At 41.4% G+C, this 16,503-nt stretch overlaps 1 protein-coding gene across 1 annotated transcript in view; it reads left to right on the top strand.

Moving 5' to 3' along the window:
• ARL9 (ADP ribosylation factor like GTPase 9) overlaps positions 1-11,457 on the top strand; it is a 30,788-nt gene extending 19,331 nt beyond the window's left edge. The window contains exons 3-4 of the mRNA XM_050948346.1: positions 8,770-8,945; positions 10,012-11,457. Coding sequence (XP_050804303.1) covers positions 8,770-8,945; positions 10,012-10,191 — 356 coding nt within the window. The 3' untranslated portion in view covers positions 10,192-11,457. The remainder of the gene's footprint in view (positions 1-8,769; positions 8,946-10,011) is intronic.
• Positions 11,458-16,503: the final 5,046 nt, after the last annotated feature.

The raw sequence follows: 16,503 nt of genomic DNA, 5'->3' as shown, positions 1-16,503 counted from the left end.
GTGCGTGTATTTTAATAAGTAACATAAGGAAAACTCTCATTATATTTAATGAGAACTTTGCTTTAGGAAGAACTCTTAGACCCTTCGTTTTTCTAATGATTTATTTAGGAAGTTTTAACAAGTTTACAGATCCTTGCCACATAAGTATCAGAAAGAAAATCATTACGGCAGCAAGTTTTTTGTCTAAAGAGACGTTATACAGGAATATAGTCATCAGATCTTTCTGTTTAACAGGGTGAGTGAGCGTCATTACAACACCTACAACATGTCGTTTCTAGTGATTTTATTAAATTGAGTGAAATCTGTATACATCTGTTTAACAGACCAGGCATGTCTATCAAATGGTACTATTCAAAAAAATGGACAGGGGTGCTGGGTTTTTTGCAGTAGTTTTTCCGAGTATAACATAAAAGGTAACCAAGTATCTGTCTGTCCTCTTTCTATCTTGCTGGGTACATAGTTGGTGTATTTTCTTTTTCATAACCACAACCTCCCCTTTTTCTAACCATCCCTCTATAAACCCTCCATTTTTAATCCTTTCAATTTCAGAGATATGCTGTCACACTGTCCTCTGGGACACTGTGAAGACGCTACAGCTACAGTGCTTATTAACGGATTACATCTTTCTACATTGTTCCTTGCTTAAGAAAATATGTTGGCATCAAAGTGCATGTATGTGTGCACATACACTAAATGGAAATATGGAGCCAAATTCATTTCTGGCATAGCTCCAGTGAAGTTACACTAGGGATGACTTTGGCTGAGTGTGAGAGAATGCTAATGTAACTCCAGACAATGACACTGTTGAAGAAAGTTTGTTTTACAGCTGTGAATTAGTGTTTTTCACTAGAGAACGTGTCTAGCTAAATACAGTGTTGGGACGAGGGCTAGGCAGTCACTCTAAGGCTAGGCAGAATAAGGAATCTCTGATGTTTGTAAAGTTTAAAAACCATAGGAACTCTAACTGTTCTAATTCTTAATTACCGTTGTGATGGAGCTCCTTTGAACTCTGGCTAATCCTTTCCTTCTGGACTCTGCATGCAGACTGAGTCTACAAACAAAAAACTGCTGTGACCACTTTGGAGGTTTTAAAAACTTAATTTTCACTGGGAAAAATGTACAATAGTTCAGTGTATGAAACTAGTCAAGCAACTTTGTTTCTGGCTATAGTACATTCAGGTTATTTATAATATCCAACTGAAACTGTTTCTTAATAGGGCTCTGATCCTCAAAGCATCCACTGAGAGGTATTTAGCACATGCACCTTCCATTGACTTGGAAGGAAGTGGAGGATGGTCTGGCTGAGCCCAAAGCATGCATTATATTAATATCCGAAGCAGTTCTGTAAAGTGGAACTGCTTGGTTCAGGTGACTGGCAATACTTGACAGAACCCTTCATTTCAGAGGTGTCCTTTCCTGTCCAGGCCCGGCTGGTAGTAACTGAAGTTTGTTGCTAACTGGTGGCTCTTTAGTGACCTCTGTGAAATGAGATGTCTTCGTTCAGTTTCTGTCAGTCAAATCTGTACCTCTCTATCTAATCTATTTACTTATGTGGTCTGTGGTATTTTCTATGTTATGCACACATGCTGAACCAGGAGAATGTTGGCAAATGTTAAAACCGCATTACCAAATCCAGCACACATGTTCCAAGCACACTTTAAAAGTACTTATAACTTTAACAGATCATAATCACCAAAAGGCAGGCCCAGCTGTAACCACAGGATTATCTCTACCCCAAATGTCTGGTTCTTACTATGGACAGTGGATGTGCTAGAGCTGTTAGAGAAAGTTTACGCTTTCTTTTCTTGATAATTGAAAAGATGTATTTTTTTCCGTGTTCTTTATTCTGGAAACTACTGATCTGTTTTGACTAAAATTTAAGCAGAACAGTGTCACTCCCAGATGAAGAACAACCCTGCCTATATTCAGCCAGAACAGAAAAGATTAACAAATTGTAAGCAACAGAATGGAAACCCTTACGTAACTTTGCTCATGCTCCACCTATAATAATAACTGAATGTACATAGAGACAGGGTTCTGTTCTCTAGAACGGGTGGGGCGTGTTGGCAGGGCAGTGTATAGGTTATGGTATTACCTGTTTACCTCGTTGGTGGATAAATAGAAATTTCCTAGTCTGTCAGGCCAGCATCTTTTATGAGAACTAAAAGGAACCAAGCAAACAGAAATCCAGTATTTAGAAAATATAGGCCTAGATTTTTAAAGGTACTCAGTTGCCTAGTGTGATTTTCAAAAGTGTCTGTGCAAGGTCGGTTGATTTTTAAATCAGTGATTTAAATCAGCAAGCAGGAAGCTTTGATTTAAATAATCAATTTTAATTTTGTTTTGTATTTGTACTTTTTAGTTATATTCCTAAAGAAAGGCTGAAGTATATTTTGGTACTACTTTTTTGCTAACCAGGAGAATATACCATAGTTATACATAGTTATTTAAGCAATTATATAGCTTTGCTTACATTTACTCAGATTCTTAATTTTTACTTCTTTTTATTATGTTAGAAAGTATGGACACATTTCTCCTTTACTAGATTATAATTATTTGTTTACTTGTGGTCTATGTCAGTCTGCATTTGGATGGAAAGTGGAATTTAATTAAATGCAAAAAATCAGCATTTTAAAATTTTCTGTTAGCTAAATAAAACTACCTTGCTAGATTCATGAGAGGAAAAAATTAAGTTGATCAAAACATGTTTTGTTTCTAAAACTGATTTAATAAACAAAGAAAGAATGATCTGTAGCTAGTGCATTGAACTGATTGATTCTGGTCACCATGTCCTTCAAGATTTTAGAACTAGCAGATCTCAACCTCTCATGCGTCAGTTTTATTCATAGATAGGTAAACAAACTTTCCTCCTTTTTTCAGCTCCTAGTTGTTTTTTTAACTTTGAATGAGCTAGTCATTTAACTGAACTAACTGAATAAACTGAAATAAAGAAAATATTCTCTCTGCACCTGCAGAAGAGGCTACTGCTGTCTCGCACTACTGCTGTTTAGCACTTCAGCAAACTCTGCTTAGCCAGAGACTTACACCAGTTCAGTGGTCTGACTTTCTTTAAAACTTGGCAGCAAACAGGTATTGCTTGAATATTTTTTTTTTATGTAATGAAAATAATTTAAATAGTGTATAGTAAAGTTTAGGCCTTAACCGAAATTGTCATTATATGAGATTTGTTTGAACAGATATACTTTGTTTCTTTTTAAAAAATTACCTTCAATAAAAAAATTGCTATTTTTTAAAAATCTCGTTATCCAGCTGGCTTTTTAGGCATTTAAGTACTTTCAAAAATACCACTAAGAGCTTAAATACTTTTAAAATCTGTGTGCCACTGTGTCACTATCTCCATAGCAATTAATGATGTGTCTGTGGGAGAGGCCACTGTAATAGTTCCAGACTGGGAGCACCTGACTCCTGGTGGTAGAGTAGGATTTAAAGGATGCAGCAATCCTTAGCATTCATGAGGAAGAAGAGATTTAGAGAGAGGAAGGATGGCCCAGTGGCTAGGGCAAGCCTAGGACTTGAGTGATCTGGGTAAATTCCTTGCTCTGATACAGACTCTATGTGACTTTGGGCAGACCACTTAGGCTGTGTGTGTGTAACACTTAGGCTCCCCATCTGTAAAATGGGAATTATTTGGGGAAAGTTCTCTGGCCTGTGTTATACATGAGGTCAGACTAGATGATCACAGTGGACCCTTCTGGCCTTGCAGCCTATAAAAAGTTGGACCAATAGCACTTCCTTACCTGATGGAGGGGAGAGGTGCTCAGATACTGTGCTAATTGGGACCCGGTAAGGACCATAAATTGGAAAAAATGGAACTTCCCTTGTAATAATTTTGCTTTCCCATGCATAATAATACGTCTGCATCCCCTCGGTCCAGAAGTACATTATCGGACTCTCAGATAACAGCTTCATAACTGATAACATATCCTGTATGTTTTTTATGCAAAAGAATAAACGGGCTCTTCAAATAGGGCAGTACTGGCAGCTTCCATAAGGTGGCAGGCATTTCTGCAAGTACACAGTAGTATATTCTCTATGATTCTCACAGGGTTACCTGCAAATCTCACAACTCTGAGAAATACATGCACGATTCTACCACTCTAAGGCATCAAGGGAAGGTTCAAATCAAACGGACACAAATCTGACATCAGGAAACATAACATTCAAAAACCAGTAGGAGAACACTTCAACCTCTCTAATCACTCAATGACAAATGTTAAGATGACAATTTTGCAACAGAAAAGCTTCAAAAACAGACTTCAGCGAGAAGCTGCTGAACTTGAATTAATATGCAAACTAGATACCTGTCATAGGTCTCACCCCCACTCTGAACTTTAGGTACAGATGTGGGGACCTGCATGAACATCTCTAAGCTTAACTACCAGCTTAACTACCAGCTTAGATCCCTCCTACCTTTTGAAACATCTTGTTCCCCCATTGATTCCTCTGGTCAGGTGTCAGCTAGGCTAGGTGAACTTCTTTACCCTTAACCATCTGTTTATGACAATATCCTTAATTTCAGTTTGAACAGAGACTGGGAATGGCTCTGTGATTACACTAATAGAATTTTTTTCCTTCATGTTAAAGTATCCTCACACCTTCGTGTCAACTGTCCGAAATGGGCCATCTTGATTATCACTTCTAAAGTTTTTCTCCCCTGCTGACAATAGCTTATCTTAATTAATTAGCCTCTTACAGTTGGTATGGGTACTTCCACCTTTTCATGTTCTCTGTATGTATATATATCTTCTTACCTTATGTTCCATTTTATGCATCTGATGAAGTAGGCTGCAGCCCACGAAAGCTTATGCTCAAATACATTTGTTAGTCTCTAAGGTGCCACAAGTACTCCTGTTCTTTTTGCAGTTACAGACTAACACAGCTGCTACTCTGAAACTTGTCATTTTTAGTGGCACAATTAGAATAAATCTTTTAAGCTTTCCCTTTGGAGCTCTGAAAATGGCTAGGGAGACTCTCCTTCTGAGGTCTCTGTTCTCAGAAGAGGCTGCTGGGAACTAAAAAGAGCTTCTAGCTGCAAAAATCTTGGAGCATGTGCAATGGTTCTCCTAGTGGAAATAAACCTATTAAGATCAAGGGCCTGGTTTGCCATCTAGTCTGGTGGAACTCCAGGGAGGAATTTGGGGGTTGTGTGATTTCTGGGCTGGGGAGCAAAGGATCTCTGTCCCCTCCTTAAAACAAGGAAGTCTCCTCCCTGGGGCAAAAAGGCTCCACTGCTTCCTGGGTGCCCCAATCCAAGCTGTTTTTCTGCAGTTCCCAAACCTTCCAGCCTCCCTCCACAACTTCTCTGGCCAGGTCTGTGTTTTCAGAAGAAAATTCCAGGGCTTGCTGAAAATCTAGAAGCTGCATAAAACAGACTGCCTTTCAAATCAGTATAAATCAAAGATATCATCATGGCTGGTGTTATCTGTGTTTGTGTTTAATTCAAGGAATCCTCCTTTATCGAATGTACCTGAAGCTGCTCCAAAATTTCTAGTCTGCACTGGACCCTGGCCCTTGCTGCAGATTTCAGATCCAGCTTGGTGCCCAGTAAATAGACAGGGCCCTGTATTTAAGCCTTCCTCCTCCCAAACAAGCAGCCAGCTGGTGAAGAATTCCACACCCCTTTGACCAATATGAAGCATTATGCAAAGGATTTGAAGTCAGTTGTATGCTGACATCACAGGCCTGGTCTGCACTGGAGGTTTTTCTACCTTGAGTTAATTAATTGCCAGTTAACTCAAGATTGCGAACATCTTGGCCTGGTCTTCAGTAGGAGAAATGGTGTGTTCTTAACTTGAATAAGCTAACTTGAATAAGCTTGAATAACTTGAATAAGCTAACTTTTGGTCTGTCTTCACTGCACAGTTAACCTGGGCTCTTACGTGGGTGTTAGCCCAAATCCCTACCAGCCACAGAGAAAAGCAGCTGAGTTGGGTCTGGAGCCTGGGCAAGAACCCAGGCTCCAGTTTATGCTGGGGTAGCTTTGTGTTCGTTCTCTGAACCAGGGGCATAGTTGTGGCGTGGGGAAAAAGCTGAGCTACCACCATCTGTCATTGCCCGTCCACCCAACAGTCAGGGCCCGCCCAAATTTCCACTCCTAGCCATGCCACTGCTCTGAACTGGCATAAGCTATACAAGTAGAAGCACTTTTATACCGATATAGCTGTGCCCACAGCAGAAGGTGCGTTAAACTGGCAGAACCTGTAAGTGTAGCCCAGGCCTGAGCTCACTTGAGTTAAGAACACACCTTTTGTCCTAGTGAAGGCACCTCTTTTGAAAGGCTCGTTTGTTCTAGGCTACAAACGATTGTCATTTGTCCCAGGAAAATTGCTCTGCCAAACTACAAACATTCAGTGTGTTAAAGTACCTTGAGTTAATGGACAGTCAGTTAACTTGAGGTACAAAGGTCTGGTGAAGACATCTAAAAATTCCAGGCCACAGTTACTCCACAGTAGTACCCAAGATGACTGATCTCGTGTGTAAGGGGGACCAACCCTTGTTCCACAATTGTGTGAATGCCCTGTGAGTTCAGATATACAAATACAATGCAGCAAAACCACTGCCGAGGTGCAAGGGGCATCCCACAATCCACATGATCCCCACACATGCAGTCAGAAGCCGGTTGGGTGACTGTGTGTTTAGCCATATAGCCCAGGCTTACCTGTGTAGTAATACAGTATGTATAATAGCCTAACCCTGTATCCCAGTTGAAGTCTATGGGAATCTGGATGCACAGTAGGTGCAAGAGTGTGCTTCCTCAGTGCATATACTGCTGTGCCCTGCCATGCGGAAGAACCCAGATCTTATTCCTAGCTCTGTCGTCACACTACCCTGCGGAGCAGATACAGGAGGGACTTTGGAAGCCATGTGTCCAGACCTAGGACTTGTCTACACTACCACTTAAGTTGATGTAATTTGTGTCGCTCAGGGGTGTGAAAAAGCCACCCAGAGTGATGCAAGTTACGTTGACTTAAAGCGGTGTCCACACCGTTGTGGTGGAATAATTATGCCGACATGAAAGCGCTCTCCTGTCAGCATAGCACATCTTCAGGCGTTCTACAGCGGTGCAGTTGTGCTGATATAGTGTGGTAGTGTAGACTATCCCCGAAGCAGTGCCTCTTGCCATTCAGCTGGGCTCCCCCAGGAGAACAGCTTCTCTGAGCCAAGAGGCGCTGGTGCTGCAACAGGCACCTAGGGCTGGGAAGTGTCAAGCAGAGTAGAAAAGGTTGGGTGTGAACACAGGACAGGGAGGAGGGATAGCTCAGTGGTTTGAGCATTAGCCTGCTAAACCCAGGGTTGTGAGCCCAATTCTTGAGGGGGCCACCTAGGGATCTGGGGCAAAAAATCAGTACTTGGTCCTGCTAGTGAAAGGTCCTTTCTGGTTCCAGGAGATAGGAGTATCTCCTTTTTCTTTTTTTTTTTTTTTTTAAATAAACAACTATTGCTGGCTCTGACATTGACTCTTTCCCCTTTATGGCTCTGAAAAACCCTCTTCCCCTCTGTGCATCAATCTCCCTATCTGTGTATTACCTCTGAGTGTGATTGTGAGGATCAGTCAGGCCTACGTTTGCAAATGTGCATGCTCACTTTAGGTAGCCACCATGACGCACCAAGGGGCCTGATTTCCAGAGGTGCAGAGCACCCACAGCCTCCATTCTAATCAGTTACAGTTTTGCACCTCTGAAAATCAAGCCCCAGATGTCTTATGTTGAAAGGACAGGGGCACAACTCAGTGACCATTTGTGAAATATTTGGCCCCCATGTTTGCAAAGCATGCTATAAATGCAACATATTTGTAGTTGTAATAGTCCACAGAGGTGTTCTGTTTTTCAGCACTCTGTTAGTAATTAGCTGAAATTCTATGGCTTGTGTTAAACAGGAGATCAGACTAGATCAGACTCCACTTGAGCATTGCACTGACTTTGAAGTTTGCCTAAGAGGGAGCTTGTACATTCTGATCCTCTGGTCTCTTAAAAGAGTGGCTCAGGCAAGCTGCGCAGAGTAGCAGTGCATGATCACACCTGTGACAGACCCCTTGTACTGGGGGACTGCTCCTACTGAAATCCACAGGCAATGCAAAAGTCCTCTTTGCACACTGGAGCAGGCTGAGCTCAGTTATGTTGCTGGTGGGTAACTCAGCTGAGTAGTTGGGAGGTATAGTGTTGCAGCCCTTATACTGGAGACAGCTTAACTCAGGATCCAGAAGATATTAGGGTCAGTAGAATGTATCCGAAGCAATACAGGAATAGTTCTGTGAGTTCACTGGGATTTTCTTCTTTAAGCACCTATGGCTGTGCATCTTGACTGTAGTAGGGAGAGCTCAGCATTTCTGAAAAAAACAGATCCGGGGTATCTCAAGTCAGATAGCCAAACCGAGAGACCCTCAGAACTAGAGGAAATGTTTGAAAATGTTAGGTCTTAATAAAGAGCAAGCACCTGGACATAGTCTTTTGTAGGAATGTTTTCAGGGAGAGAATCTGCTATTCTGTCTAGCTTCCCTTACTCCCTTTTCCCCAACAAACAGAGAGAGAGGGGGGGAGAGAGAGAGAGACTGAGGACAGCTTAACGTTTGAAAAATAAGAGGATGATATTTTGATTAGGTGCCTTTATAGTTAGGAACTGTTAAGTGATAACAAAAGTACATAAAATCAAATATTCTCTAATCTGAATATCTTGTGTTCACATTGCATATCTTGTAGCTGCATTGCTTGGGTTACTAACAGAGTGCTCTGCCATACTGTTCTCTTGCAGTTGGGGGCAGCGAATCTTTGCGTTCCTATTGGAAGATGTACCTGCCTAGGGTTCTGGTGCTGATATACGTTGTGGATTCAGCAGATCATGAGCGCTTCCCTTTGGCTAAACAGCTTCTCCATCAGTTGATCCAAAATGACTCCACTCTGCCCGTGGTAATCCTAGCCAATAAACAGGTAAAAGGGAAACTTAACCTTCTCCAAACACATTTGAATCTTTAAAGGCCAGGTATTTCAGAAGCTGGTCTTCAATTTTGTGCTTCCCAATTGCAGATGAAAACAAACTCAGGATTGGTTTTGCACTCACAGTTTAGGTCAGGTGCTTACATATCCATATGACCTAAATGGGCGTGTAAATAATTTCACATGTGAAATTGTGTGTGCAATTTGCAGGTGCAAAAATGGAGAACTGGCTAACCCTGGTTGACAGTTTGGATCTGAAGGCTCAGCAGTGTGTCTGTATAGTGTCATGGGAAAATATTATTTAATTTAGGGGCTGGAGGGCATTTATCTATATGTTTCACGTTACCTGCTAGGGTGCATTTAGTGGATCCCAAATGATTTTTTATATTAGGCACTTTGTGTTTCATGAATGGGTGCATAGCTGAAGGAACATGGAAACTGCAATATGCTTTCTCTCAGGTAGACACATTTTCTCCTACTTAATGCACTAAAATACAGAAGATAACTTTGTATTCCTTGGCTACTCTGCGCCCTGAATTGAATCACACCCATATTATATCAATATGACAAAGAAAATGCCTGTTTTTTTCTTAAACAAGATACTCTTATCTTACTAAAACCCTGTTTGTTTCTTCTGCTTTGCCTCAGATTTTCTAACAACTTGACTTTTACTTGGGCCATGCATCTGTCGGATGGGTGTGCACTTCCAGAAATCCATTGGGTCACGTTACCAGTTCGGGGATGGGCCTTGGTGTCAGAGACATTGGAACAGCATAAAACAGGATCATGCCCTTGGATTGTATGCTTTCATGCTACAGAAAAATTAGAATGGAGCTAGTCAGATTTTCAAAAGACCAAAGGGTTTTGGGAGCACAAATCACAGAGACAATAGGAATTTATGCTCTGAAATCCATTAGGCACTTTTGAAAATCTTCCCCTCAAATCACAGTATTCACTCTCAATTATCCAAATGTACTGGTCTTTGCCTCAGAGACTGAATGGCATAATTGGTGTTTATAAGGGATGCAAGTAACAGAGTTGTTTTGTCTTTGTTGGTCAGGATCTCAAAGGTGCCTATTGCATCACAGACATTCATGATGCTCTGGCATTGTCTGAAATGGGAGATGAGAGAAAGATGTTCCTGATTGGAACCCATGTTGCAGAGGATGGCTCCGAGATCTCTTCCAGCATGAAGGATGCCAAGGAACTGATTGAGCAGCTGGTTTCAGAAACTCAGTGACAACTGTTCTCCTGGGAGCAGTAATGGGATACTGTATTATTGTATTGCCAGCTTGCAGCCACAATAGTTTCACTTTCAAATCAAATATGTGGCATTATTTTTCCTAATGCATGGAATTTATATGAAAATGATGTCAATTTGTTATGGACATCTATTTTATTTAGGGTTTGCAGTTTAAAATATCTTTGAAAAGCAGTGTTGTTGTTTTTTAAATATTTGTAGGGTGGGGGAAGTTTCAATAAGACAGATTTAATGGGAGATGCAGTTTAGAAACACTGAGCCAGATCCTCAGCTGGTATAAATCAACCTTTTTCAATTAACTTCAATTACATGACACTGATTTATACCAGCTGAGGAGCTGAGCCTGAAATTGTTTGTTTTTATGTTTTACAAAATCCTAATAACATGATTTCTGCACTTAAAAATATGAAAACATTCCTCCACGGTGTTGGGAAGGTTAAGATTGATCAGAAGTGGCTAGCAGTTTTAGATTCCCCAATTTCTGAGTGTCCAGCTTGACACCTTTCGAGAAGGGCTGTTTTTCAGTGGGTGGCCATTAGTCACTTTCTGGAAATTGGGCCCTTTTAAGGTGTCTTGAGTTGGGCACCCAAAATCACTAATCCCCTTTGAAAATCTTGGCTTGCAGCCTTTTGTTAGTGTGTGAAAACCAGGAAGTGAAACTGAGAAGGTAGAAACCACTGTCTAAGGGTTTCTTTGCCTATAGAAGATAGTTTCAACAGTATAACTTATGGTGTGAATTTAAACCTGTTTAGTTAGTGGTGCAAACGGCTCTTACTTTAGTTTAAGAGTGGCTTATTTTGGTTTAGTTTAATTCAACTAGGAACCTGTTTAAACTAAACTGAAATTAGCCATTCTTACACCAGATAAAGCTGTCCAGACACCCCTCTTGTGTTAGTTTAACTATATTGGTTTTAAAGACAATTAAAGTTATTTCAGGGCAAGTTGACAAGCCCTAAACTAAGTCAAATGCCAAAAGTAAACAGACAATATCAAAGATGAAAAATAAATCAAATTTTAAAAATTATTTTGGTTATTTACAGATAAGGAAAACAATTTGTTCATTATGTTCATCTTGCCATTGTCTCTTTAATTTAAAGACTGTACCTCCTTAATAAGTATATTTAGAAAATACTGTAAATACCAAACAAAGGTTTTGTAACAGCAGATACTGTACAAAGGTTTTGTAGCAGCAGCCTTTCCATTTGTCCACTGAAACAGTTATATAAAGCAGAACATTTTATCGTAGTCACATGTCTGAGTTTCATTTTTCTGACCAGACTGCTCAGCTGATATTCCAGAACATCCCAATGGTCTGGTAGAGTTAGTTTTAAGTTGTATTACACTCTGGTATTGTTAATGTCAAAATCCTGTCCCAGCCTTCCCACTCTCTTTCTCCAAAGACCTCTTTTCCTCTGCTTTGCACACATCTCCTGTTCTAGGCTGCTGCTTCATCTCCCACCTCCTGGACTCAGCTCAGGCAGCTAGCACTCTCCCCCTGGTTAAGTGACTGCCTGCAACCATTCCTTGGGCCACTCCTGTTAATTGACTGGCTGGGGAAAGGAAGGGAGTTCAAACTCTCTCTAATGCTGCTTGCTGGGGAGGATGTGTTCATTTCAAACCTCAGTCTCTGTCCAGTTTCCAACCTCACCATTCCGTCTGTATAGCGCTGAACCCCTAGCTCCAGGAGCAGATCTGACCCAAAATATTGGTCTTTACTGACTTAAAGAACAGACCAACACTGATTTTTCTGCCAGATAGACTACTGGAGCAGAACGTGAACCAAATTCGGTGACACCAGTACTGCTTTGTTTCCCTGCCCTTTGCCCTAAACTGAGCAAGAGGTGATGATAGCTCACAACAGAGGTTATGGACTTAATACAGAAATTACTGGGTAAAATTCTTTGGCCTGTGAGCTATGCAGAAGGTCAGATTGACTGATCATAATGGTATCTTCTGGCCTTAGAACAGAAGAAGGGCCATACTGGATCAGACCAAAGGTCCATCTAGCCCAGTAGCCTGCCTTCTGACAGTGGCCAATGCCAGGTGCCCCAGAGCGAATGAACTGAACAGTTAATCATCAAGTGATCCATCCCATTGCCCATTCCCAGCTTTTGGCAAACAGAGGCTAAGGACACCATCCCTGCCCATCCTGGCTAATAGCCATTGATGGACCTATTCTCCACGAACATATCTAGTTCTTTTTTGAACCCTGGTATAGTCTTGGCATTCACAACATCCTCTGGCAAAGAGTTCCACAGGTTGACTGTGCATTGTGTGAAAAAATACTTCCTTTGGTTTGTTTTAAATCTTCTGCCTACTAACTTAGTTTGGTGACCCCTAGTTCTTGAGAAGGACTAAATAACACTTATTTACTTTCTCCACACCAGTCATCATTTTATAGACCTCTGTCATATCCGCCCTTAGTCATCTCCTTTCTAAGCTGAAAAGTCCCAGTTTTACTAATCTTTCCTCATAAGGAAGCTGTTCCATACCCCTCATCATTTTTGTCGCCCTTTTCTGAACCTTTTCCAATTCCAATATATCTTTTTTTTGAGATCACATCTGCATGCAGTATTCAAGATGTGGGCGTACTTTTCTATCTTATTATCTATCCCTTTCTTAATGATTCCCAACACTCTTGTTCGCTTTTTTGACTGCCGCTGCACATTGAGTGGATATTTTCAGAGAACTATCCACAGTGACTCCAAGATCTTTCTTGAGTGGTAACAGCTCATTTATACCCCATCATTTTATATGTATAGTTGGGATTATGTTTTCCAATGTGCATTACTTCGCATTTATCAACATTGAATTTCATCTGCCATTTTGTTGCCCAGTCACCCAGTTTTGAGAGATCCTTTTGTAGCTCTTCGCAGTCCGCCTGGGACTTAACTGTCTTGAGTAGTTTTATATCATCAGCAAATTTTGCCACCTCACTGTTCACCCCTTTTTCTAGATCATTTAAGAATATGTTAAATAGGACTGGGCTTAGTACAGACCTCTGGGGGACACCTCTTATTTACCCCTCTCCATTCTGAAAACTGACAATTTATTCCTAACATTTTTTTCCTATCTTTTAACCAGTTACCAGTCCATAAAAGGACCTTCCCTCTTATCCCATGGCAGCTTACTTTGCTTAGGAGCCTTTGGTGAGGAACCTTGTCGAATGCTTTCTGAAAATCTAAGTACACTATATCCACTGGATCCCCTTGTCCACATGCTTGTTGACCCCCTTAAAGAATTCTAGTAGATTGGTGAGGCATGATTTCCTTTACAAATACCATATTGACTCTTCCTCTACAAATTATGTTAATCTGTGTGCCTGACAAGTCTGTTTTTTACTATAGTTTCAATCAGCTAGCCCGGTACTGAAGTCAGGCTTACCAGCCTGTTATTGCTGGGATCATCTCTGGGGCCCTTTTTAAAAATTGGTGTCACATTAGCTATCATCCAGTCATTTGGTACAGAAGCTGATTCAAATGATAGGTTACCGACTAAAGTTAGTAGTTCTGCAATAATCTGGGACAGTTCTTCAGCTCTGTCACCTAAAAAGAATGGCTCGGGTTTGGGAATCTCCCTCACATCCTCAGCCATGACGACAAATGCAAATAATTCATTTAGTTTCTCCGCAATGGCCTTATCATCCTTGAGTGCTCCTTTAGCTTCTTGATCGTCCAGTGGCTCCACTGGTTATTCAGCAGGGTTCCTGCTTCTGATGTACTTAAACATTTTTTTTGCTATTACTTTTTGAGTCTTTGGCTAGCTGTTCAAATTCTTTTTTGGCCTTCCTAATTATATTTTTACACTTAATTTGCCAGACTTTACGCTCCTTTCTATTTTCCTCACTAAGATTTTACTTCTACTTTTAAAGGATGCCTTTTTGCCTCTCACTGCTTCTTTTACTTTGTTGTTTATCCACAGTGACACTTCTTTGGTTCTCTTAGTATGTTTTTTTAATTTGGGGTATACATTTAAGTTGAGCCTCTATTATGGTGTCTTTAAAAAGTTTCCATGCAGCTTGCAGGGATTTCACTTTTTGCACTGTACCTTTTAATTTCAGCTTAACTAACTTCTTCATTTTTATGTTATGTAATCCCCCTTTCTGAAATTAAGTGCTACCATATTGGGCTGCTGTGGTATTTTCCCCGTCACAGGGATGTTAAATTGCCAGGGCCCGTGCTTTGAGAGAAGTCTGTGTCCATGTCCTCATCACTATTGTGATCGCGCTGTCGTCGCCTCCTCGCCTGCTTTTGCAGGTTCTGGTTATACTACAGGATAACATACGAGGTGTTTACAATGCTCACAACAGCAGCAGTGAGCTGAGCGGGCTCCATGCTTGCCGTGGTATGGCGTCTTCAGGACAGCAGGAGAGCAGAGTTGCAGCAGAAGTGGTGGATAACAACGGATGCCACAAGAATAGATATTTATACCAATCGACGAGAGGACCTGCGAAGTGGATTCATGGCACCAGGAGAGCAGGGTGCAGCGGAGGCGGTGGATGACAGAGGTCATTTACTCTACTGAGCTCAGTCATCATTTACTCAATTGAAACTGAGCTCATTTACAACAGCTGGAGAGCAGAGTTGCAGCGGAAGCGGTGGATGACGATGGTTTCCAGACCTACTGCATCTTCTGCTGCCAGCAGCACCCCAGTACACAACAGCAGCAGTGATGGTGAGCTGAGCTGAGCGGGCTCCATGCTTGCTGTGGTATGGCGTCTGCAAGGAAAAAAGGCATGAAATGATTGTCTGCCGTTGCTTTCATGGAAGGAGGGGCGACCGACGACATGTACCCAAACCACCCACAACATTGTCTTTGCCCCATCAGGCACTGGGAGCTTAACCCAGAATTCCAATGGGTGGCGGAGACTGCGGGAACTGTGGGATAGCTACCCACAGTGCACCACTTTGTGAGTCGATGCTAGCCGCGGTTGTGAGGACGCACTCCACCGACCTACTCCGCTTAGTGGGGACATACACGATTGACTGTATAAAATCGCTTTCTAAAGATCGACTTCTATCAATTTGACCTAATTTCGTAGTGTAAACATACCCAATCTATGAATCGGAGACTTCATTTTCTTCCAGCTAGGACAGGCACAAGGGACAGAAACAAGGGACAAACACTACAGCAGCCATAGCCATGACAAATTCATAGACAACTCCAAGAGAATTTTTTAAAATCTTTAAAAAAACATGCTTAAATTGGAAGCAGTTGAAAGAGAAGACCATGGGGATGCAATATTGTCAATCTCAAGCACTCAGAATTCATGAGTTAGGTCCCCAAAATTATGAGATTTTAAAAATAACTTTTGGGTTCCTTTTCTTTGCCTTCTGGTGTCATAGGCTTTAGGGGCCACATTTTAAAGCCTTTCTTCATATCCACGAGGGCTAGAAACTTATTTTTAAAGTGAATGCTGAGATTCTCAAAGTAATCACAACTCCAGAAGCTGCGTTTTTAAAGAAAGTATTGAATATCATGAAACTCATGATGAAGTTGTGAGAGATGGCAACACTGGGACTGCAATGCTGTTAGAAGAAAAAAATATGCCATTCCTAACAGACAGGGCAGAGCCCTGATCCCATCCGCTAGTTTAAAAGAATATTTGACATTATTTTAATATATGATCAGAGATGAGAGAGTAGGGAAAAAATGCCAGTGCGAAGAATTCCTTCTCTGTAAAACAGTTTATGATCTATAGCTGGGGTTCTCAAACTGGGTGGTCAGGACCCCTTAGGGGGTTGTGAGGTTATTACATGGGGGGTCCAAGCTGCCAGCCTCCACCCCAAACCCCGCTTCACCTCCAGCATTTATAATGATGTTAAATATATAAAAAGTGTTTTTAATTTATAAGGGGGGGTTGCACTCAGAGGCTTGCTATGTGAAGGGGGTCACCAGTACAAAAGATTGAGAACCACTGATCTATGGACAGGGTGCATAACTGATAGCAAGCTGATGCCATGCTTGATCTTAATTCATTGTCAGTAACGTGGTTTTAAAATTCTCTCCTTGTTAGTAGGGTAATAGACTAGACTTTTAAGGCCAGAAGGGACCATCACGATCATCTAGTCTGACCTCCTGCACACTGCAGTCCACAGAATCTCACCTCCCCCCCCCGCCAATCCTGTAATAGGTCAATGCCTCTGGCTGAGTTACTAAGGTCCTCAAATCAGCATTTTAAGACTTTCAGCACTACAGGTGCTTTACCTTTCCTTAACAAATGATGTTGTAAGGGTGGAGAATCGGCTCAAAATGTTTAACAGCACAGAGCTGCACTTCCTGGACTCATTC

Source organism: Gopherus flavomarginatus, chromosome 3, assembly GCF_025201925.1.
Source record: "Gopherus flavomarginatus isolate rGopFla2 chromosome 3, rGopFla2.mat.asm, whole genome shotgun sequence".
Classification (NCBI taxonomy): Eukaryota; Metazoa; Chordata; order Testudines; family Testudinidae; genus Gopherus; species Gopherus flavomarginatus.
The sequence above is the reverse complement of the archived record's forward strand: the minus strand, read 5'-3'. Positions and strand labels throughout refer to the sequence as shown.